The sequence below is a fragment of the Catharus ustulatus genome, chromosome 7, assembly GCF_009819885.2.
Source record: "Catharus ustulatus isolate bCatUst1 chromosome 7, bCatUst1.pri.v2, whole genome shotgun sequence".
Taxonomy (NCBI): domain Eukaryota; kingdom Metazoa; phylum Chordata; class Aves; order Passeriformes; family Turdidae; genus Catharus; species Catharus ustulatus.
In genome coordinates, this window is record NC_046227.1 from 40,153,674 (window position 1) to 40,175,749 (window position 22,076).

The 22,076-nt window shown below is 43.5% G+C and overlaps 2 protein-coding genes across 9 annotated transcripts in view; both read left to right on the top strand.

Moving 5' to 3' along the window:
* Window positions 1-1,510: 1,510 nt before the first annotated feature.
* DAPL1 (death associated protein like 1) lies at window positions 1,511-8,936 on the top strand. 2 transcript variants are annotated; one of them, XM_033064863.1, is made up of 4 exons: window positions 1,511-1,778; window positions 5,321-5,408; window positions 7,120-7,183; window positions 8,674-8,936. In XM_033064863.1, the coding sequence occupies exons 1-4, from the start codon at window positions 1,733-1,735 to the stop codon at window positions 8,791-8,793; spliced, it is 318 nt and encodes a 105-aa protein (XP_032920754.1). In that variant the 5' UTR covers window positions 1,511-1,732; the 3' UTR covers window positions 8,794-8,936. The 2 variants fall into 2 exon arrangements, with proteins under 2 accessions (XP_032920754.1, XP_042635391.1); XM_042779457.1 differs by lacking the exon at window positions 8,674-8,936 and adding an exon at window positions 7,983-8,665.
* A 5,174-nt stretch (window positions 8,937-14,110) lies between these two features.
* Window positions 14,111-22,076, top strand: part of TANC1 (tetratricopeptide repeat, ankyrin repeat and coiled-coil containing 1) — a 65,201-nt gene continuing 57,235 nt past the window's right edge. For 4 of the 7 annotated variants that reach the window (XM_033064847.1, XM_033064848.1, XM_033064855.1 and 1 more), the window contains exon 1: window positions 14,111-14,192. In XM_033064847.1, coding sequence (XP_032920738.1) covers window positions 14,126-14,192 — 67 coding nt within the window. In that variant the 5' untranslated portion in view covers window positions 14,111-14,125. Of the gene's footprint in view, window positions 14,193-18,457; window positions 18,520-19,152; window positions 19,217-19,290; window positions 19,310-22,076 lie in introns of those variants that run through there. The other 3 variants (XM_033064851.1, XM_033064852.1, XM_033064853.1) reach the window with 3 other exon arrangements.

The window sequence follows — 22,076 nt, forward strand, 5'->3', positions numbered from 1 at the left end:
ATTAAATATCAGAGAGATCTACTTTAGACTGGATGTTCTTTCATTTTTCCTGCTTTAAAGATCCAAGCCAACAGGAGTCGCCCATAAGATGGTTGTTGTGCTATACCTACTGGTTTCTCAGTCTATTTTCTCTTCCATTTTTTTTGCTTCATTTCCCTCTTCTTCAGATTCCACTTAATCACATTCTGTTTTAACATTCCCTCTCTCCTTTTTTTGAATCACTGACATCCAATAATAAGACAATTCCAAACAAATCACGAGACTAACAGGTTTTATCTTTCATGTTTTGCTTTCAGAATCCCTAGAAGAGCTGTTTTTTGTGATGAAATGCTTTAGCACAGCAAAGCAGACATGTTTACAGCAATCTTGGAGAATCTTCCTGACATGATGCATGGTGGCTGCAGCAGCTGCCTGCAGATCAGCCCGAGCCCCCAACAGGTCCAAGGAACTAACAGTTTTTGTGATGAACATTTCTTCCACAGCATAGCTTACAACATAGATGGCAAACATTAAAAGATAATTCCTCAATTATTTTTTGTCATTTTAAATACTGAAAATGTTGAGGAGTTTATACACTAAATAACTCCAGATTATATGTATCTACTTTCAGTTGTTGCGTTTCTACTATGTTGAGTAAAACGTCAATGTTTGTTAAGATCATGGATTTTTTTTTAAAGGCATGAATGACAATGTTTTGCTTGTCTCAAGCAGATACTATAGATTGAAGAAGATTCACCTCACTAAATCAAGTTATTTGAATCTTCAGCAATGTTTTTAAGGTCCCCGCCTCTCACACCGCCCCCACGCCGCCTCCCGCCTCTCCTCAACGCCTCCACTTTAAATAATGTATAGGAGTTGAATTGACTTTTCATAAGGTTTGAACAGAAAGAAATGCATTGAACATGCCTCTCACACCGCTCTGCCCCTCACACCTCCCCTCACACCGCTACTCTCACACCGCTCTGCCCCTCACACCGCTCTCCGCCTCTTTCACCTCCCCTCACACCGCTCCCCTCACACCGCTCCTCTCACACCGCTCCCCGCCTCACACCGCTCCTCTCACACCGCTCCCCGCCTCACACCGCTCCCCTCACACCGCTCCCCGCCCCTCACACCGCTCCTCTCCCCTCACACCGCTCTGCCCCTCACACCGCCTCCCGCCTCTCTCACCTCCCCTCACACTGCTCCCCGCCTCTCACACCGCCTCCCGCCCCTTTCACCTCCGCTCTCTCACCTCCCCTCACACCGCCTCCCGCCTCTGTCACCTCCCCTCACACCGCTCCCCGCCCCTCACACCGCTCCCCTCACACCGGTTCCCGCCCCTCACACCGCTCCCCGCCTCTTTCACCACGCCTCTTTCACCTCCCCTCTCTCACCTCCCCTCACACCGCCTCCCGCCTCTCTCACCTCCCCTCACACCGCCTCCCGCCCCTTTCACCTCCCCTCTCTCACCTCCCCTCACACCGCTCTGCCCCTCACACCGCTCCCCGCCTCTTTCACCTCCCCTCTCTCACCTCCCCTCACACCGCCTCCCGCCTCTGTCACCTCCCCTCACGCCGCTCTGCCCCTCACACAGCCCGGATTACTCTCCTCGCTCTCAGTACCCCGCCCTACCCCGGTCGCTCCGAACTGCACAAGGCGCTGCCGCTCGGCTCGGTGCGCGGCTTCCTGCGCTGTTCCGCTGTCCTGCACTGCCGTGCCCCGCTTGGTTCCCGGCGCTCCCGGTCCCGCCATGGCGCTGAGGAGGGGTGTCCCGCCGGGCCGCCGCCCTCCCGCAGGTAGGGGCTGGGGCCGCTCCGGCCGCGGTGTGAGGGGCTCTTCCGCCGGACTGTCCCACACAGATGCAGCTCCTCCGCGGAGAGGAGTGGCCGAGTGGGACCGGGAACGGTGGAGGCGGGTCTGTGGGGCGCGGCCCGCTCGCCCCAGCAGGTCCCGCAGCCGCCCCATCATGGGTGCGCTCGGTCGGCGAGTGCGGGACTGGCGCCGCTCGGTGACTGGGAACGCGTTATTGAGGGATAACGAGAGAAATGGGTGTTCGTGTTCACTGAAATATCTGTGTTTAATGTTACAGCCGTATCCCTCGCCTCCTGTAGTAACGTGAAGAATTTACTTCTCCTCCACCAAGCCCCCCCGCCCCGATAGTTCTCTGTGAGGAAGCTTTCGAACCTGCTGTTCCAGCCGCCGCTATGCCTGTATGGTGGCTGTAAGAACGTAGTACCGGGATTTTAACGATGTAGTAGCGCCTGTGTTTGTTGGGGAGCGTGTAAATGCATGCGGTGTGAGCAGCTCTGGGCCATCCCAGGAGCAGTGCGGAGCTGTCTCTCAGTGCGTGGGCTGGGGCCCGCCTGTTCTGGGGCACACGCAGAGATGCTGCAGGCTCAGCCTTGGGAGCTGGGCGATAGATAGTCGCTGCAAGGACAGTCACTGCGGGCTCAGCCTTTGAAACCTGAGGAACCGTCACTGCAAGGCTTTAAACCCTGGAAGCTGGGGCTTCCCCTCGGTTTATTAGGCGTAGTTAGTGCCCGAGGAGCACATACTTGTGTGTCTCCATATACCCCTAAGAACTATTTTGTTTTCTTGAAATTATTTTTTATTTTTTGCTTGGAGTTTGTGGGCTTTTTTTCGTGGTTTTTTGTTGTTGTTGTTGTAGGTTTGTTTTTTTAACCATGCTTTTACATTAATTTAGGATGCAAATAATTTTTTTCAGCTTGTCTCTAGTCCATTCCTGGATTTTTGTGTGTGTGGCAGGGACAGTTGAGCTGTACCTGCAAGGGCCTTTAAAGCACTGCAGTCAGAGACCTGGAGCAGGTACTGGCCTTTCTGAACTTGAATGATAGTGAACTGCCTCTTGTAGACTTGCAAGTCTGCGAGTAAGTCTTGGTGAAGTTTGTGTGACTGCAGCAGGGACCAGCCTGGCAGAGGGGTGGAGGTAGCAGAGCAAGTGGTTTCAGCCATGCACTTAGTGAGCAAAGTTCAGGTGGGCACCTTTTTTCTGACCAGTATTCAGCCAAACTGTCTTTGTTTTCGCTTGGGTTTGTTTTTATGTTGTTTTCTTGTTTGGGTTTTTTTGTTGTTGGGATGTTTTTTGAAGAGGGGAGCATAAACGGGAATGTGCCTCCTTGCTTTCTTGTTTTATTTTAAAGATACATTGTGTTTTAAAAATGAAAATTAGTAAATATTTTGTCACTTAACTGTTAGATTACATGGCTAACAGGTCACTTATACAAATCAAAAAGTTGAACTCCATATTAAAAGTTTGACATACCTCTCTGTTGCTTTGGAAAGCAAATTGCAAAACAGCTTTGTGGTGCATCCCAGATGCATCCATGTTTAACTCTTGCCCCACCGTGGCTGTGTGAGCAGGTGGCACAGCTGTTCCTAGAGGCTAGTTTCAAGTCAGTGCAGAGCTAGAAAGGTCGGGTTCTGTTTAATCACTGTAGATAACGCTGTTTTGTGGGCCTGCTGGTACTAGACACAATTCCAGATTGTCTGCGTTTCAGTATCTCCTCCCATGCTGGGTATCTCTCTCCTCCTCATCTCGCTCCCCTCGTGCTTTGTGTAAAGCCTCATAGTGCTGAAATGTCTGCCTCTGCCTGGATCTCCTTGCCCTGCTAAACTAAAACTAAAACAATGCTTGTGTCTGGAAATCGCCCATCCTGCATGTCAGGAAAGGTCCCAAACCAAAAGTTGTGGGTCTAGGTTCGGTTACCTTTTTTTTTTACCTAGTTTCAAAATTTTAGTGGTTTTCCTGTTTGTGGTTTGACTGGTTCCTAAAAAGACAAGAGCCTAACAATCTGTGAGAGAACACTTGGGATAACTTGCGTTGGTGCTCTAGATGAAGTTATATAAAGAGAAATTATCTCAAGAAGATCTCTGAGATCTTGGAAGATGTCAGGGCTTTTTTTGTGTGGTCTGGTTTGTTATTGATATTTGGTTTGTGGTTTTTTTGGATTGGTTTGGGGTTTTTTTACATGCTTTGTCATTCTAGTTTGCCTCAAAGATGCCTCAAAGACAAGGAAGAGTTTCATACATTGTGAGGGTATTTAGAATCTCAGTTCTCTTTACTGGTAGATACTTGCAAGCAAATAGTTGAAACTTTCATTTCAGATACTTTTAATTTTGCAGTTAGACTGCCAGAAGGATTAGGTTCAGTCCAAGTCTCCAGCGTATTTGCAGCTGTAAGATGGCTGGACAAAGAATTCGCTGCTCATGCAGCAGTATAATTAACTGTATGTACATATGCAATTTTAGAACGAGAAGAAAAGCCAAGTCTAGCTATAGCATAACTCTGATATTGTAGTGCTGCTTTGGACACGGCTGCAGGAGAATTTTTTTTTCTAAAATTAAACCTACAACCAGGAAATACAAGGTCAGGAGTCAGATTTGGTAGAAAATGGGTGTTAGTTACAGATGGATACAAACGCATTTCTCATGCTAGCTAGTTGAGCAATTCTAGAAACCTCTCCCCATTTCCTGTTCTCTCCCACCTCCAAATTTAAACTCTAGCCTTGATTGTTCATGATCAGGCATCTTGCTGAGAGGTGGAGTAACTTGTTCATTAGGGTGAGAAAAGAACACCGAGGTTGTTCTTTCTTACTTACCATTTTAAAACTTAAAATGCTACCCTGAAGAGGGAGAAAATGAGAAAGTATTTCTTTCAAGAGAATAGTTTTGGATAACTTCACATGTTCTTTGTTCAGAATTCAATTTTCAGACGTGCCTCAGAACTTAAATTGTTATTGTTACATTGCCTGTAGATTAATTAGTGCTAATTGGTTTTGGTGATTGGCAGATGTGTTAATAAAATATAATTAAACATGTTGGAACACAAGTACAAGATGAGTATACATCTAGTTCTTGTCTTCATTATTTGATGTATTCTGGAATACCCTGAACTAATCATGAAACCCTTTTTGTTGTTAGTCACATCGTTCAAAAACCTGAAAGTGTTCAGATGGTGGTTTGATTTTCTTTTTTGCTTTTAAAATATGAATCTGAGATGTAATAGTTTCTGGGGAAGAATGCATATTAACATGGTAAGGTGTTAAAGTTTAATATAGTGTCTGAAACAATCTGATTTCTTGATTTATGGTATTTGGAAGCTGGTTTGAGTCTGCCATGACACAGAATTTTGAAGCCTTTGCCACATCTCTTTGGCTACTCCTGTGGATGCATGTGTACGAGTAAAACATTGACCTAAATACTGAAAGATGATTTCTGGTTAATGGTTATCTGGGGTAAAAGTATTCTCTTTTTGTGTATGTACTGTGGTGTGTAATTCTGGAGGTATTTTTACTTATATTTCACTTTCTTTTTGCAGTTAAAGCTGGAGGTATGAGAGTGTCTAAAAAGCAAGAAAATGGACCAGTGGAGAAAAATGCTAAACCTCTGGGAAAAGACAAGTCAAGGTATTGCAATGCAATGTTCACCCCTGCCCTGTAGTTCAAGTTCATAGGTAATGATCTTTGAAAACAAAGAAAACACTTATTCTACTGGAGCTTAATTCTTAAACTAACTTGTGCAATTTATAGATAAAATAATACTGATATTGAAATAAGTATCAACTTAAAAAAAAAAACCAACAAAATACAGCAACTTCAAAACCCAAGGACAGTGCCTTCCAATGAAAGGCAAAGGATGAATTTCATCTCTATTGTCATGTTTTATGGAACAGAAATTAAAACAATGTATTACATACCTGTGCTTAGTAAAGGAATGGTCAAACAGTTTCCAGTGAAGTAGGAATGAACTTTAGGCTGTTTAATTCTGAAGGAAATTAAACCCACATCAACTGCCCCCAAGGAAGACTCTTATCTCCTGTATAGGCTATGCTCCCTATTTCAATCAAAAATCTAAGTTGGCTTTTGCTGTTTGCTGCTTTACAAGGTTAATCAAGCTGTTTTGCCCCCAAAATGAAGGCATGCCTCTATTTTTATAAAGTAACACCGACCAGTTGATGTGGTCATTAAAACAAATATTTTCTTGCAACTTTTTCAAAGACTGAACATTTTCCTAAATACATGCACTTTTCTTAAGTGTAACTTAACAAAACGTTAACCAATATAAAGATATGACAGTAAAATTTGAATGACTTGTGGTGTTCCTGAAGTTTTTGATTTTTTTTGTTGTTTTCTTCTGGGATTAGAAGCTTTTTATTTCCATTTGTTGCCAATTGTCTGGGTGTATTTTGCAGCTGTCTTTTCCATAGTCATAGTTACCTAATGGTATAAACAAATCTGAAATAACTTACATTTGTCAGTGTAGCAAACCGTCAATTGCTAAATTGGAATGTCAGTAGGAAATGTCTTGCCTGATCCACAGAATTATAAACTTAAATAAAGATATATCTGCTTTTTCAAGAGTCACGTTTATGGTATTTGGGATTTATCGTGGTTTTTCCCTACTCCATTTTAAGCTGCAGATGGTTATAATGGTATCATGAGAAGAATGTGCCATCTGAAGTTCTTCCTGTTGTTGAAGTACATTATTTCATATCCACAGACTCATTTATTTGTGAATATTGGTAACATGGTATTATTTATTGAAATATGGAGAAGTTATGGGATAATATAGTGAAAAAGAAGTTGTTGCTTGACAAATAGTCGCTGTGAAAGCGGACACTCTCCAAAAGCAGAGGGTGAATTTTTTTTATGGGTCTAGGTTGGAATCAAGAAAATTTTTTATAGATCAGGGTATAACTGCCCAGCTTCTGAGAAGTTATTTCACAGTGTACAAAAAAAATCCTTTTTGAGATATTCAAGGGTATTTCATACACAGTTTTTTGTATATCTGAATAAAACAACCTGTCACACAGCTTTTCTGCTGTTCCATTCTGAAACAGCATGCCTTTTTTGATATTATATACAGTAACTTCATGACTATAAGGCGCACCCTTTTGACTAAAATTTTGTCCCAAACCTGGAAGTGCGCCTTATAGTCTGGTGCGCCTTATAGTTGTGAAATTACTGTAGTTTTTAATGTGATGAAAAGATTTAGCTCCAAACCCTAAATTTACATTGCAAAATGTTTTGTATTAAGTCTGGAAAATGAAAGTGACAAGTGCTCAAGTGTTTCTGTGATGTGGAAATGCTAAATACTTTTTTTTCTTCTGCTTTACAGTGCTATTGTCAGTTTTACAAAACCTCAGAACATGGGTGTCTTGGTAGCAGAGGCACTGAACAAAGTAAGTCTGCAAGAAAAACTCAGGGTTTCTTCATAACTCTAAGCATGAAAAAGAATTAAAAAGTGAACTTTCCTTAAACAGGTGTCTGGCAGTTGCAGGTGTTTCATCTGCCACTAAATGTTCTTGGGATATTCTGTTTCTGTAGTGGCTGTGTGGCTGAGCTGCTAGATGGCTAAAAAGTACCTGGCCTTTTCTCCTCACTCTGATTACACTCCCAGTTACTGTGACATGCCCTGGGTAGTTGTGCCAGCCAGACAGTGAGGTGTGTCCTGCTTGTAAGGTGCCGTGGTGCATCAGCTTTGGTGAAGTACAGGGAAGAATTACCAGTGGCCTCTAAGTTCTGGCTGAGCTGGGATTACAGTGCAGAACAAAACCTTGTCTTCAGTGCTTTATCCCACTGTGGAAATCACTCTGACCCCTGTGAGTGTCCAGCAGAAATACAGAGCTGCGTGAGGGACTGGGTGTCATGGCTGGCAGGTGCAGGGCATGCCAGCATGGTGCTCCAGTGTCCTGCCCTGTGAATGATCCCCACTGAATGATCACAGACAACAGACACAGCATGTCCTCCTGCTGCCCCATAGCTTGCTGTTTCATTTGAGGCCTGACATCACTCACTCAGGCACCTTTGGACTTCTCCCTTAGGAATACTAGAGGATCCTGTACAATCCTGTATCCCAGAGCTGCTAATGGACCCTTCTGTTTATCGCCACTCCTGCCCTGTGTGTCAGTAGGCTGCTGGTGCAGACTTACACCTGCCCTTTGGAAGAGCTGATCTTACAAGCAGCTTTTTGGTTTGCAGGGTAATCCGAAGATCTCGCAGTTATCATCTCTTTGTTACACACTTGCAGACTTCCTGCTGAAGCATACAAGAGTTCCTCATCCCTAGAGCTCAGTAAAACATCAGTTGCATAATTTCAATACAAACCTTTTATCAATAGTTGTGCTTATAGCTTTAGCCTGTAAATCTTGAATTTTTGCTTAGGCTTTTTTAATGAGAACAGATACAACTCATCCTCTTTCTCTTCCACTCATCTCGTCTGTTCTGACCCACCATTTCCTTCTCCTGTTGGTTTCTAGAATCTTGTTTATGAAGCTTCCTTGCTACTTTAGAATGTGATAGCTACTGTAATAATGATGACTTTGAACCTGGGAAAATAAGAATTTGTTTTAATTTACTGTTAACTCTGGCATACAGATTATTTGCTGTGTTTTCCTTATCTTGGAAGCTTATTCTGTGAACTACTAAACAAGGAAAGAAAAAACCCAAAAATTTCTTAAAGGTAGTCAGAGTAATATCACTTTAAAAACAGAAATTATAACTAAAACTACCAAGTTACCATGAATTCTGTGTATTGATCACTTGAATTTTTTGTGGGTTTAGGCCGTACTGCTCCTTTTAAACTACTTTAGTAGGATGAAATTTAGAAAGACAATAGCTGAAAAATCTGTATTCTATCACAACTTTTTTTCTCCCCCCTTTAATGTTACAGATGAGCCACAAAATCCATGCAGCAGCATCACAAGTGGCTCACCAAAAGCCACAGCCTACCCTGGAGAAGTTCATACTGCCTAAAAGAATTTACATTATTCAACAGCCACGGAAATGTTAAGATAATAATTTAAAAACTTATGTTTACTTAAAAGTAAGTTTCTATTCTATATAGCACTTAGCACAGTGGTGAAGTGCTCAAAAGCTGTGTGCCTTGTATCTTGCTGTGTTTCTGTTACTGACAATAAAATATAAGAAGAGTTACTAAATGTACTCAGGATTTATTACAATATCATGGCTTCCCTCTAACCTGGTGTTACTGGTATGCAGTAATTACTCAATGCCAAAAAGTCTAAGATTCAGTTACTGTGTGAGTTTTGAGTGAAGGAATGGAAACTGTCAGCCCTGTTGTTTTGGGGTTTTTTTTAGTTTAATGGTAGCAAAGTTGATGTGAACTTGATTCTAAGAAAGCAGGTCATGACTGAAAGACATGGGGCTTCTTTCAATTGAGCCTAAGGTTTTCCATGCTGAATGCATGCCTGAGGCTTACTGCATGGTAAGTAATTCACAAAGTCCTGGGAAGGATTTCAGTGCAATGAAAGAAATATTTTTGGTTGCATTTCTTTCTGTAAGAAAACCCAGCACTTCTGTAGGGCTCCAGCAAGCAGGAAGAACTGACTGGAAACAGTCTGATCCTATTTGCGGCTGGGGTGGATAAATGAAGGAAGTACCTGATTTGGAGCTGAACCCTTGGCATAGGAGGGCAGGTAGCAGGGAGGAGCCAAGGTACAGAGAATCTGTGACTGGAGATTGGAGTTAGAGTTGGTAGAATGGGGTATGAGACTTAGCACTGACTGGTAGTAGGGTCATGAGGGTTAAGCTTAAAAATGGGGAGGAACAAGTGTAAATCTTAGTCTAGGCAATGTCCTTGAGCCATGACCTGCTTGCAGTGACAGCAGGGACAATAGAGAGAGCCAGAGGATAGCACTGTCTTGCTGTTGGGAGTTAGTTGTGGAGCTCCACTGAATCAGAATTTAATTCTGCTGTGTCTGGTTTTTTTTCTTTAAGGTTGTGATTGCAGACGAATATTGTCCCAAAACTGGTTCTTTCTTCCTTTTGGTGTGCAAGAAATTGATGCCCACAGAGAGTGTAGGTTTTTGATTTATTTGCAGTTGTGTGCAGAAAGGGGTGCTGGGTGTTGAATTGTCAGAGCTAGCATGGACACAGACCAAGGCAGGCACACCTGTAGGTTACAGTCTCAGGCCAAGCAGATTGTGCTTCACCCCGTGGTTAAGTTGCTATTAGCGTCTCGTCTCTATTTCAGTCTCAAGGTGTAGTGCCCCAAGAAGTCATGGTACGTGCTCAGTGAGCAGTGGGCTCTTGGTGGGCAGAGGGGGCTGAGCTAGGGATGTGGCTTTTGCTATTGTAATTATGTCATAAGGAAAGTTCATGGCAAGGGCAAGCTCTCACCACAGAAACAGTCAGACCTGGGGCTTTGTTGGCCCATCATATACGGTCCTGAATAAGAAGGGTGTGATCTTTTCGTTCCCTCCCCTTCAAGGACCTAGGACATCAATTTAGTTTTCTAAATGTGGCTGTTGCTCCCATTGCTTAACTGCTTTGTTCTCTGTCTTAATATTTGGAACTTTGCTCCTGTTATTCATCAGTTCCCCACTTCCATACCTATGATTCTTCTTACACATACCAAAAGTCTCACTTTGGAACCAGCACACATTTTCCTGAAAGGAATCACAGGGCTGATAGGTAAGTCAATTGCTTCATGATTTCCCAGATGCAAATACATAGTGCTACGATTAACACAAAACATAATAGGGTTAGCATTAGGTTAAAAACAGGGTAAAACATCTCATTTAAACTCCCTGTAGTGATGGTAAATGACCATCTGAAAAGTGTCCCACCATCCACGTGCTCTGTCTCACTTCTCTTGTTCCAACCTTTGTGTGCTTTCCACACCACAATGGACAGAAATCGAATTATTTTATCCATTCTTCTAAGCTTGTTTTAGCAGTTGTTGCAGATCATCATGCTATAATAATTTTCTTACTAAAGTGACATTCATCCCAGCAGGAATGGGCAGCAGATCTTGCATCAGCATATAATTATCCTGCAATAACTGATATAATGTGCAGGAGCTGAATAATTGAAATCCCATTGATTTTGGTGAAATTATCCACACAAACATTAATTACTTGTATCTACAATAATGAAGCCAGAAAGTGTTCTCATATAAGCACACAGTTTTCCAGTATATAAAAGTACAGGTTCATGAGCTTCATCAGGATGGATTTCAAAATGACTAACACTATTCTGGATCCAGACAAATGTCAGGGCTTTGGTGTGAGTGCACAAGTGAGTCCCTGCTCCCATACAGTGCATGTGCTGACACTGATGGTTTGCCATTCCCCATGGGCTCATGTCCTGTGCTCCAGGGTAGGGTTTGGTTCTGATTCAGGCCTAGTGCAGTGACTGAGTGATAGACACTGAGGCATCCTAGATGGATTAGTACCAGGACTGTGCTATTGGTGTTACAGGTATGACTAAATGCCACAAAGGCTGGAATTCCTTTGCAAATTCAGTCATTATTCCAAATTACTTTTTGAAGTTCAGTGGGTGAAGGTGCGTTCACCTTCTCTTAAAACTGCTGCTGCTGCTATTGATTGTATCCACAGCTGAGCTGAGGCATAGCTAAGAGGCAAAGAACCTTCACCTTGTGTTGCACCAAGTGCCTCTGGGATCAACTATGAGCTTGTTCATTGATTCTTTCCATCTGAGGCAATGTGTCAGGTAAGAACCATTGATTAGTTTCTAATGCTGGTAGAGAAGACCACAGAGGGTGTTGCAATTTGCTTAAATCACACGTGGTTGTTTATAAGGTTATTTATAAGTACTTCAGCATCTGCACAATTTAAAATTCCCAAGTCCCTATGGTTCCAGTCACATCTCCTCTTTTGGAGAAGTGGGGGTTTGCCCATGTAGTCATAACTCTTGCATGGGAAGCACTTAAGAATGGTGACTGCATTGGTTTAAGTGTAGGAATATTAATCTGCATTGCTAGTTCTATTTGTTTATGAAACCAAGGTGGATTAAACAACATTTGTTGCTGATCTGCATTTTTTAACACATGGTCTAATTTCAAAAATGTGTGGGAATTGAATTTTCTCATCCTCTTTGACCGGGGAGATGCTGTTTTGGTTTCAATAATATCTACCTTGAGTTTAAATGTTAGTCCCACATGATGGTCATGCCAAAGGCATATAACAAAACCAGGTTTAACCAGGGTAACATGATACTAACAATCCCACCCTTTGATGGCATAAAATTTTGAGTCTTTTGTGTTTGATTCTGTTGTACTAGGAAACATTGAATGGCTTTCCCATATGTAGATTCATTGATCATTCTATCAGAATTTTTCCTTGGGTTGTTCCTTTCAAGAGAGGAACCCAACTATATCTATCCCAACCCTACCCATGTTATAAATATGCTTCAGTTCCATGCATAACCAGAGTAGTGAAATTGTGTACTAAAATTGTATACTTAAATTTATGCTTTGTGCGAAAGGTGATACTCAAAAAATGGTTATGCCGTCAATCAGGATTCTTTTTAAAGTGTGCTTTCCACATGACTGCAGTGGAAAGCTTTGCAAATATATGAGACACTCCCCCTAAAATCAAGGGGTCCTGGCAGTTAGTGTTGCTCTTTAACACTAATGTCTGCCTCTTTTCATCCATCCATCAAATGTAAATACCCTTGCGTTGAGTAAATTATGATCACAGGAGGTGGTGATTACTAGCATATGCAATAAATAATTTGGCTACACCTTGAATAAATAAAAAATATTAAAATACTGCTTCTCCTTTGAAGGCAACTGGTTTTTATCTCTGGCTCTGACTGATAGCTACTTGTGAAATACTGTCAGTGTTACCCTGGACAGCAGCAACAATATACTTTATGGGTGTTGAAATTGTAGGTATGGGATTTGGAAAACAGTCTGCTTTGTATCTTTTATTCCCCAGGCTGGGTCTATGGCAGTGAATATTGATATGAATGTCAGTGAACAAACAGGACTTGAGTCAAAGCTGTCCATGTGTCAAATGACTATCCATGCTCTCAAAGCCAAAAATAGCACAGTGCACTCTAATGTATCAATGGCCAATACCTGCTTCCCCTGCAAAGAATATTCATAAAATCTTTACAATTCTAATCTTCATGCTTTTTGTTTCTGAGGAAAATCAATAACTAGTGAAAAGTTGTAGGGTCTGGTTCTGCAGGCCTTTCTGTACGTAACTTTGTATGAAGCTGCATGTTATTTAACTGTTTAAAGCAGTATGTTCAGGGAGGGGTATGTGCAGGCTGAAATGGAAAGGATCTTCCAGGTACTAACTGGGTAAAACTTCCACATGTAAAAACAGGTCCAGACAAGAACTTAGGAGGTCTAGTTTTGAAAAGCTCTGGTTCCCGGATTTGCTAAATGTGGAGGAGATGCAATCTCCTCTTCTGCTATAAGATGAATCTTGCAGAGCAGGAAATCCTGGCAAGTGTTCTGTTCCATGTCCTACTCTGTCAGGTGGCGTCCCGTTTGTGTTTGTGCCATCGTTGATGATACTGTCGTGAGGCTGTTGTGCCTTCTGTTGCAGGGAGTTTGTTTCATTTAGTTCAAGTCTTAATACTTAGCTTTCATTATTTTAATATGAATTGCCACCAAATTCAGCACATAAAGAACAAATAGAGTAGGTTTGCTAGAAAAATGAAACCCCTGCAAGAAGACTGTTTCCAGGCTTTTCATGCACTGTTCCAAACAGCACAGGCATTCAGTGAGAAGGACATGATTTCAGCAAAGTGTTTCTGCTGGTGATCTTCATTTCACCATGTTGAAGGGCACAATGTTGGTTAATGTGCAGTTGTTATTAGCTGTAGCCCTTAAAACACCTTGCAGAGATGGGACGCCAAGGGACAGTGAAAACTGTGAAAAGAGATTTCCGTCCACGTTGTTGGTTCAATGTCCTTGTCAGTTTGGTAATGTCACACGTGCTGTTTGATGGCCTGGGGCACGTGTTCTGTTGGACTTCTCTGCTGGGAGGCGTTTCCTCTGGGGCAAGGAAGAGTCTCTGTCCTTAAGCCCGTGGCACTCCTAGGTTGGGTGGTGCTGGACAGAGCTGTTGGGAATTTGGGACTGTCACTGGTCTAGCAGGAGCTGCAGTGTGTGCTGTTCAGTGCACAGACCAAGGCCTGAACTGAGACCATGGGATTCCTGACTCATGTGGGAAACTGCAGGAGATGAAATGGCAAAGAAATTGCGCATGGCGAGACGGAGAAGTTGCAATAAAAGAGAACTATAGCACAAGACTTAATTTTAATAAACAAATACTAGCTGCTGTTTGAAGCCTTTGTGTGTTCCAGGATGTACTTGTTCAGCCTGTTCCTCTCTAAGTGGTATGCATGAATCTGCAAATCATTTCAAGCACAGTAACCTCTGCCTGGGATATAAGCCCCAAAGTACTGGTAAGTGTTGCATGGATAAGGCAAATAATTTCCTGAGTTCACCTTTAATTCCAGCATAGAAGACTATATTCCTACAATGTAAAAAAAAAAAAAAAAAAAAAATCAGTGGTCTAATCATTGTCATCTGCCATACTCGTATTGTTCCTGTTGTGTGCAATTCCCACACCATGTTACTAGGAAGGCACCTCTTGGTTTGGAAAACCTTGCTGTTGTTGAGGACCATTGTTTCCACATGTTGCCATTCCTCCTCTTCCCTCCTTGCACCTTCTCGTTGCCCTTTGCTCCTCAGCCTGCACAGGACGGGTATTTGCAGCTGCTCAGCTGGCTGGAGGAATGTGCACTTTTATTGTATGTTCATGGTTCTTGTCATATATGGCCCCAGATTCTACTCCTGGCCGTTATGCCACTCTAGCTCCATGCTAATGAAAAACTTGTAGATTATTTTATTAGCAGTAATTCCAGTCTGACACTTCATTTATAATGGGCTACCAATGTTTTAATTCATTCTGGATGAATGTTGTTTGTTAAAGAAATTTTACAGAGGTTTATAACTCATATCAAGAGTAGCTTATGCAGTTTCAAAGGTTATTCATCATTACATGTGTACTGGATTTGCCACAAGAGGTTGCTGTATGCCTGTAGCTTGTTCCAGCTCTGCCAGCTGAGCTGCCCTCAGAAATACAGCTGTTTTCTGCCAAGGAGGTATATTTTAATTTGCTGGAAAAGTTTAAAAAAAATAGATAAGTTTATGGAAATATCATTTGGTATTTCATGGGGGACATGACTACCTAGAAGCTGTGAAGATACAAAGGGCATAACTCCATGATAACAAAAAGTGGTATCAGACTACCTACCCTTCCTCCAGTCTCTGGTTCCCAGCTGCAGTCAGGTACAGGTGAGGCAGCACCAGGAGCAGGAGAGAGTGCAGACTCTGTTGGTATTGGGTACATCCAGTGTGATTTTCTCAGTTTGTAGATGCTTACGTAGTATGTTTCTGAATATGGTCACTTCAGAACAAATTCATTGCTTCATGAGCCAGGCGACATTAGAAAGTTGGATATAGCATCCCACAGTCAGCAGTTATGGATCAAGAGATGAAGTTTCTAAACCCAACTCTGTACCAGTGTATTTCTTCTATATTTGGGCTTGACTTCTGGAGAGCAATTCAGAACTTAGGGTTATGTAAAGGAATTATTAAAATTTTTCTTAAGTTAGGATAAAAATTGTTTTATATCATAGGTATCATTTTAGTTGCAAACCATGCATTTACCATATACTGAAATAGAACAGTCACTAAAATGAAGATTAATATTAAAATTTAAATCCAACCTTCTACTTTCATTGATAAGTTTCTTAAATTCCTTCTAGTTTAAATTTTTCACATTCAGTATGTTTTTTCAAAGTTAAAGAGCTGGAGCAAACTGAGCTTTAAGCTACATAAACCTGAAATATTTGTTCTTTATATGTTACAATCAAGAAATACTAAATAATGAAAAGTAAGGTTATCTATTTAAAAAATAGCTGAAATTGAAAACTTTTAATTTGGTTTGTTCTGTGGATCTCAGCTTTAAAAAGTAAAACAAGTCAAAAAGACAAATTTAGACAGATTTTGCTGAAGCTGTTCACAGGTGCCAGCCAAAGGTGACGGCGTGTTGTTCCTGGTGTGTGTGCATTTGAACACTTCTGCAGTAAAATTTGTTGAGGTTTCTGTAGACAGTTCTTGTAAATATGTCACAAAGAGCCCTATAATTATGTCACAAGTTCTAGCTGCTGGTTCTAAAATTGGTTTAGATGTCTTGAATTGTAATGAATAAAAAGGAAAATAAAGGGGGTGACGGGGAGGTGGTAGAATGTCCTAACACTTTGCAGACCTGGGCTGTAAGGAATTCAGCAATTTCAGCATATGCTGTGCTGCATGCTTCTGCTGGTGGAAGTGCATGTACTGTTCTCATAAGCTTACAGCTTATCAATAGGACTTTTTTTTTCTTGTCTCATGCCCTGCCAGTGAGCAGGTTCACAAAGGAAACTGGGACAGATGACCCGAGCTGGCCAAAGGGATATTCCATACCACAGAATTCCATTCCCAGTCTGTAAACTGGGGGGGTAGCCAGAAGGACCTATATGGGTTTGGGAAGGGGGGTCTGGCATCATTCAGCCAATGGTGAGCAATTCCATTGTGCATCACTTTTTTCCCCCCTTTTTATTATTTACCATTATTACTGTATTTTACTTTATTTTCAATTGTTAAACTGTTATTATCTTAACATACAAGTTTTACTTTGATACTCCTCCACATTCCACTGGGGTGGGGGTGAAGAAAGGGCGTTGAGGGAGCAGCTGCATGGTGGGTTTAAAACCATGACACTCTACTACCTTAAAATCAGTAAATTGAGGATTTCCTACCAAATTCAAATTATTATGTTGCATGAGAATGAATCTGGTGGGATAAAAGCATTTACATTGAATGGAAGCCTCTAAAATTTACAGATTCCTTGAAGGCACCCTCTAAAACAAACAATTGGAATAGTAGATTAGGATGAGAATCCTGAACTGACACAAACAACACTGAATCTGAGCTGAAAAAGGGAGGAGGGCTGATTTCTAATTTCTCTAGCCCCCAGCATGTATGCTAATTCAAAGAACACTGCTGCCATTATATTTCAGTGTGGTCTGATTCCTGTTTTCCTAAAATAAAAAAGCTACTAGAAGCTTGCGTGATAAGTGCAGGACCGAGGAGAGCCATAACCTTTGTGAGAAGAAAGAAGAAAAAGCTGAAGAATTTCAGTGGCTAGGATAAATCATCCGAACAAATGAGTGGAAGGAGCAGAGGGCAGAACAGTTAAAGTAGAAGAACAGCTGTGAGCTAAATTCTTCCCAAAAGGAAGCTACTGATGAGAGCAAACATCTTTACGTTCCTGATATCAAAAGCATTCCTCTACTGAGACAAATAGGGAACCACTAGAATAGATTGTGAGCTTTCCTGTGAGGCAGCAAGACCTAAATCCATCTGACTGTAAGTACTATTTCAAAACTTCTGGGTTCGTATCTAGAGGAAGAGAGTGCGAGCACTGGACCTTGTGAGGAATAGATCCCACAACAGTGGAGTCATAGCTCAGTTTCTTGTCTCAGATTTCAGAGACAAAGACAACATCGTAAAATGCTGCCCAAACTGACATTTCCTCTGAGAAGGAAATTCCTTTATTTCATCCCACTGGCAAAGTACGGGGAAGAGAATGTGATTAAGAGGATTTTCCACTGGAGAAAAGACGCTGTGTGCTGCTGGCTGAGGTGCACGCAGCATCCTCCCCTTGTTTTGGAACCAATCTTCAGCTACCAAGCTGCTGAAGTGACGGAGAAAGGAGAGCAATGTCACTAATTGCTGTGCTCATCACCCTGAGGGTTCCTCTGCCCTTCTGACACAAAACAAGGCAGTTGTGGCCATTGCTCTGCAGAGAATGTGCTGCTTGTGTGTCTGCCTGGCACTTCTTTCTGAACGCACATGTGGATTGCCTTGTGCTCCTTACAGACACCTTGGAAGACATTTTGTGAAATGCTTGCATAGCGTACAAAATGTTCTAGAATACTGTGGCACTGTAATTTTGTGGTTAAATTCAGATTTAGTTTGTCATGATGAATTGTATATGAAAATTAGAGTTTGCACAGAAAACAGCAAATCCTTATTTATCCATTTATAAATGTACTTCAGATTGTCCCTGTATTTTCCTTTTTTGGTGCGAGGAGGATTCATTTTTGTGTTTAATTATGTGAAATTGTAGAGGTTGTGTGTAGCAAGGCTAAGCACTTTGGCCTCTATGCAGGAATAGCTGCAGTATTGGCCACTTGGGGTGGAAAAGGCAATCAACTTCTTCCAAGGGTGGGAGAGAAAAACATGTCAGCTGAGTGTTTCTGCTGACTTTTGATTGATGTGCTCGTAACAATGGCATGCAGGTCACCACTGCTAAACCTATGTTATACTTAACATAGTTAATACTTAAAACCACCGGGCACTTCAGTGCTAACTGCTGATGTAAGAGTTATCTGTCTACACGTGACATTCCCAGCCAGAGATCATGCTCTTTGTGGCTACTTTGGTACAGTTCATGGAGGTCACCATGGTGCCCCAGAGTAAAATTACCTCGGGGTTTTTTCTCATAAGCTGCCATCTGAGGTGTATTTTTTAGGAGCTAAATATTTTAACACTCTTGCTGCCTGGCATCATCTTCAGCCTTCAGATCAGTTTTGTGGATTTCTTCTGCAGTCTCATTCTCCAGTATCTTGGAAAATATGGACGGATATATGGGAGCGGTGTTCACTGCTGTATTCAGAGGTAATGCCACCTCTACACGTACTTGCTGATCCCTCCTTTGTATAGGTAAAGAACACACCGGCTTCGTTTGGAGCAGCAGCATTGATGTCGTGTGGCCTTGCCATGGCAGCCCCAAACGCTTTCAAAGGTGTTGCTTTCCAGGACGCAGTTTGTCTTCTGTGCTGTGGGCAGGGCGCCTCTCTGGGCAATCTGTTCCAGATCTGTCGTTATTATTTATAGGATTTACATTATTTATATTCCACTCATCTTTTGTCGTGTGCAGCTTTTATAAGCTCCGATGCGATTAGTTTCATGTTCCAGGGGGAAGGTTGCTTTAGTGGAAGTGGATGGCCTCTGGTGCGGGACTCGGGGCAGGAGCCCCCAGCCGCGCCTGTGGGCTTCCAGGAGCAGAGGTCAGCCGGGCAGAGCGCGCGGATGGCGGGGCGCTCCGAGCAGCACACGGCCCGGGGCCGGGGCACGGCCCTGAGGCCGGTGTTTGCGGGGCGGGAGCCCGGCCGAGCGGGCACGGCCCCGCTCTGCCTCACGCAGCGCTCCAGCCCGGCCCCGCTCCGCCCAGCCCGGCCCGCGGGGGGCGGGCGCTGCCGCCGCCCCTCCCGTGAGCTCATCCCGCCGACGCGCCTGCCCAGCCCGGAGGAGCCCGGAGCAGCCCGGGCTGGGCCGCGCGGAGCCCGAGGCGAGGGGCCGGGCCCGCCGCCGGGTGAGACCTCCCTGCCTCGTCCTCTCCCTCCTTCATCCGCCCCGCGCCCGCCGGGCCGGGGGCTGCGCGGGGTCGGCGGGCGCGGAGCCGCCGGTAAAACTTTCTGGCGGAGGAGCGTGTGCGGGCATGTCGGGCAGGCACGGGCCGGGGCCGGGGCCGGGGCCGGGGGCAGGGCGGGACGGGCGCGGCCCGGGGACAGCGGGGGTGGCCCGTGAGTGGCTCGGGGTGGCCGGGGCCGGGCTGGTCCGGGGGAGGCGCTGCCCGGGCGGGGCCCGGCCGGGATTTCCGCCTCCCCGGCCCGCGCTGTCACGTTTCGGTGACTGGGGCGCTTTTCATGCCTTTAACAGTAAAGACTTGGGGGTAAAGAAAAAAAAATGCTGCTTTCTGGAAAACTTGTTTTGTTGGTGGTGTTTGATTTCGGTATTGGAAGAGGCGCTGGGAAGAGGCAGGCGGCCCTGCCGGCCGGGGCGCGGGCACGGGCGGGGATGCGGGGCGGACACGTGCGTGTCGGTGGGCAGCGACCTTATTTTGACGGCTGCGACAGAAGGGCCTGCCCTAGAGCTCGTCAGCGTTCCTGCTGGGATCTCAAGCATAAGATGATAAAACCATAACTGGATTCGGTTTTAGTGAGTTGCTGATAGTGTATAGTAACTGTATTTTAAAGCTGACTTTCTAAAGCTTCCTGATTTCTCCGCACTTGTTTGCCACAGTCTCATAATGCATATTTGTTGGATAGGAGACTGGGTCTTGAATTACTGCTTTTGGAAACGGGATGTGACTGAGGACACCTTTGTGTGGGGGTGAGCCCTGGAGGACTAGATCCGCTTTGGAGCGTGTCCCTGCCCGGGTCCTGCTCCGCAGCCCCCGGGTGCAGAGGAGGTCTGGATCTCCTTCGGTGCCATGTGGAGCGTGTCCCTGCCCGGGTCCCTGCTCCGCAGCCCCCGGGTGCAGAGGAGGTCTGGATCTCCTTCGGTGCCATGTGGAGCGTGTCCCTGCCCGGGTCCCTGCTCCGCAGCCCCCGGCCAGGCTGGCAGCAGCGCTCCCTGCTCTGCCTCGCATGGCGCCTTCTGCCCGAGCCAGTGCTGCTGCACCATTTGGGAGGCCAACAGCTGAGGATGTGGGAGGTTTACTCTGAGCTTCTGTGACTGCTGGGTGTAAAACCAGTTGGCAAGAGGTTCGTTCACTGGTCTGGAGTATTTTAAATGATTTACTCATCCAGCCTACTTCAGAGTTTTGCTGGATTATTCAGTATATGCAGAAGTCCTATGTTACCTCGTATTTTTTATAGCTGTTGCTTAAAAATAACCTGATACTTAAAAATTGAAAATACCAGGGAACATGGGAAATAAGTGTGATACCTTAGATCCTAGAAAATTTCCTCCCAGTGTTGTTTAATATACAGTGGCCAAAAATGAACGTTTCCCATTTGTTCTGATCTGCTGTTTAAGTGCTGTTTAAGTGAAAAATGGTAATGTACTATTAAATAGTGCCAGTGAGCAAGGTAAACACAAGTACTGTTTCTTTTTGCCACTGCTTGGGTAGTGTATTCAAAGCTTCATTTATGTAAATGCTCTGAAGTGCTGGTTGTCTTGCTTTCTCAGTGTAGCTAACCATTGGAATGTCCAAATGGTGATGAATTATATCTACTTTAGAGCCAAAACATATTTGGTTCATGGCCAAAGTTGCTCAGCTTCCCATAAGAGTCTGTAGGAAAAAAGACATTTTGTGTGTATGACCACAGGCCTGAAGTTGATGCCATGGCAACTTTGTGATCTGAATTATATGTTGGAAGGCAGCTGAGCAGTCTTAGGAGAGGTGTTTGTTTTTCTTTAGCTGAACTTCTTCCTCTTATCAAGATTAAACCTTTCTTTGAAGGTGGAAGATTATTTAGCAAGCATTCTTACATGCACAAGAGTTTGAAAATCACGTGATCTGTTAGTTATTTGTAATGACACCCATAAGTATCTGTAAATTGTAATTTATATCCACGATTTTAAAATTAAGGTTTATCTGTAAAGATGCTGTTTTGACTAAAAAGTGGTATTTCAGGCTCTGTCGGGAGCTAGATCTTCATGTTTTCCAGAAAAATAGAGAAAGGTCAGCTATAGGTTTTGTGTGTGGGAAAGTCTGAGAAAACTGGGTTAGTTAAAGTCTTTTGGTTGCTTTCAGCTCCTGAGACTTGATGTGGAGGTCGGAGAGTTTTTTTATCACAAAGCTGTGGCAGTGGAAAACAGATCTCAGCTTATGGCCTTACAAATGTGTAAGGTTTTATTTCTTAACACTATGTTTGCTTATAGGAAGCACCACTGTTAGAAAACTGGCTACTGAATATTGAAGGCATAGTATAACACTAGACTGAAGAAATCCCAGAAGCAACCTCTGAAACAATACGTGATCCTCGCTGCATTTGGTTTTGTGTTTAACTTTAGTTTGATAACTGCCTTTTTTTGTTTTAATAAGTGTGTTTTTGTGGAGTCTTAACCTCTCTGATCTTATCCTGAAGGGAAGTAAATAAAGGGATCAGTTGCTCATTAAGGCAGAATATCTATTGTGTGGTCTAATGTTAATATGTCTGTTTGCTTTGCTGTCTCCTACTATCCTTTCCTTTTAAAATTCATTGTTTAGCATGACTGAATTAATCCTTCAGTATTCACTGTACTTGAGAAGTTCTGTAAAACTATTTCAGCATGCTTAATTGACTAGATTATTTATCTAAGTATAAAACGCCAGAGCTCAGGGGATGATCTGTGTGCTGTGTTTGGGCTCTCCACAGACATGTTGCAGTCTCCCATGGTGTCCATCTCCTGCTTACTGGGTACTGGGAGAGTCTGAACTGGAGCATGGGTTTTCTTTGGTTCGG

Coding starts and splice junctions, on each gene's coding strand:
- DAPL1 (XM_033064863.1), top strand. CDS start 1,733: ATGGCGCTGAGGAGGGGTGTCCCGCCGGGCCGCCGCCCTCCCGCAG. Junction 5,409..7,119: donor CTGGGAAAAGACAAGTCAAG/GTATTGCAATGC, acceptor TCTGCTTTACAG/TGCTATTGTCAGTTTTACAA. Junction 7,184..8,673: donor TAGCAGAGGCACTGAACAAA/GTAAGTCTGCAA, acceptor TTAATGTTACAG/ATGAGCCACAAAATCCATGC.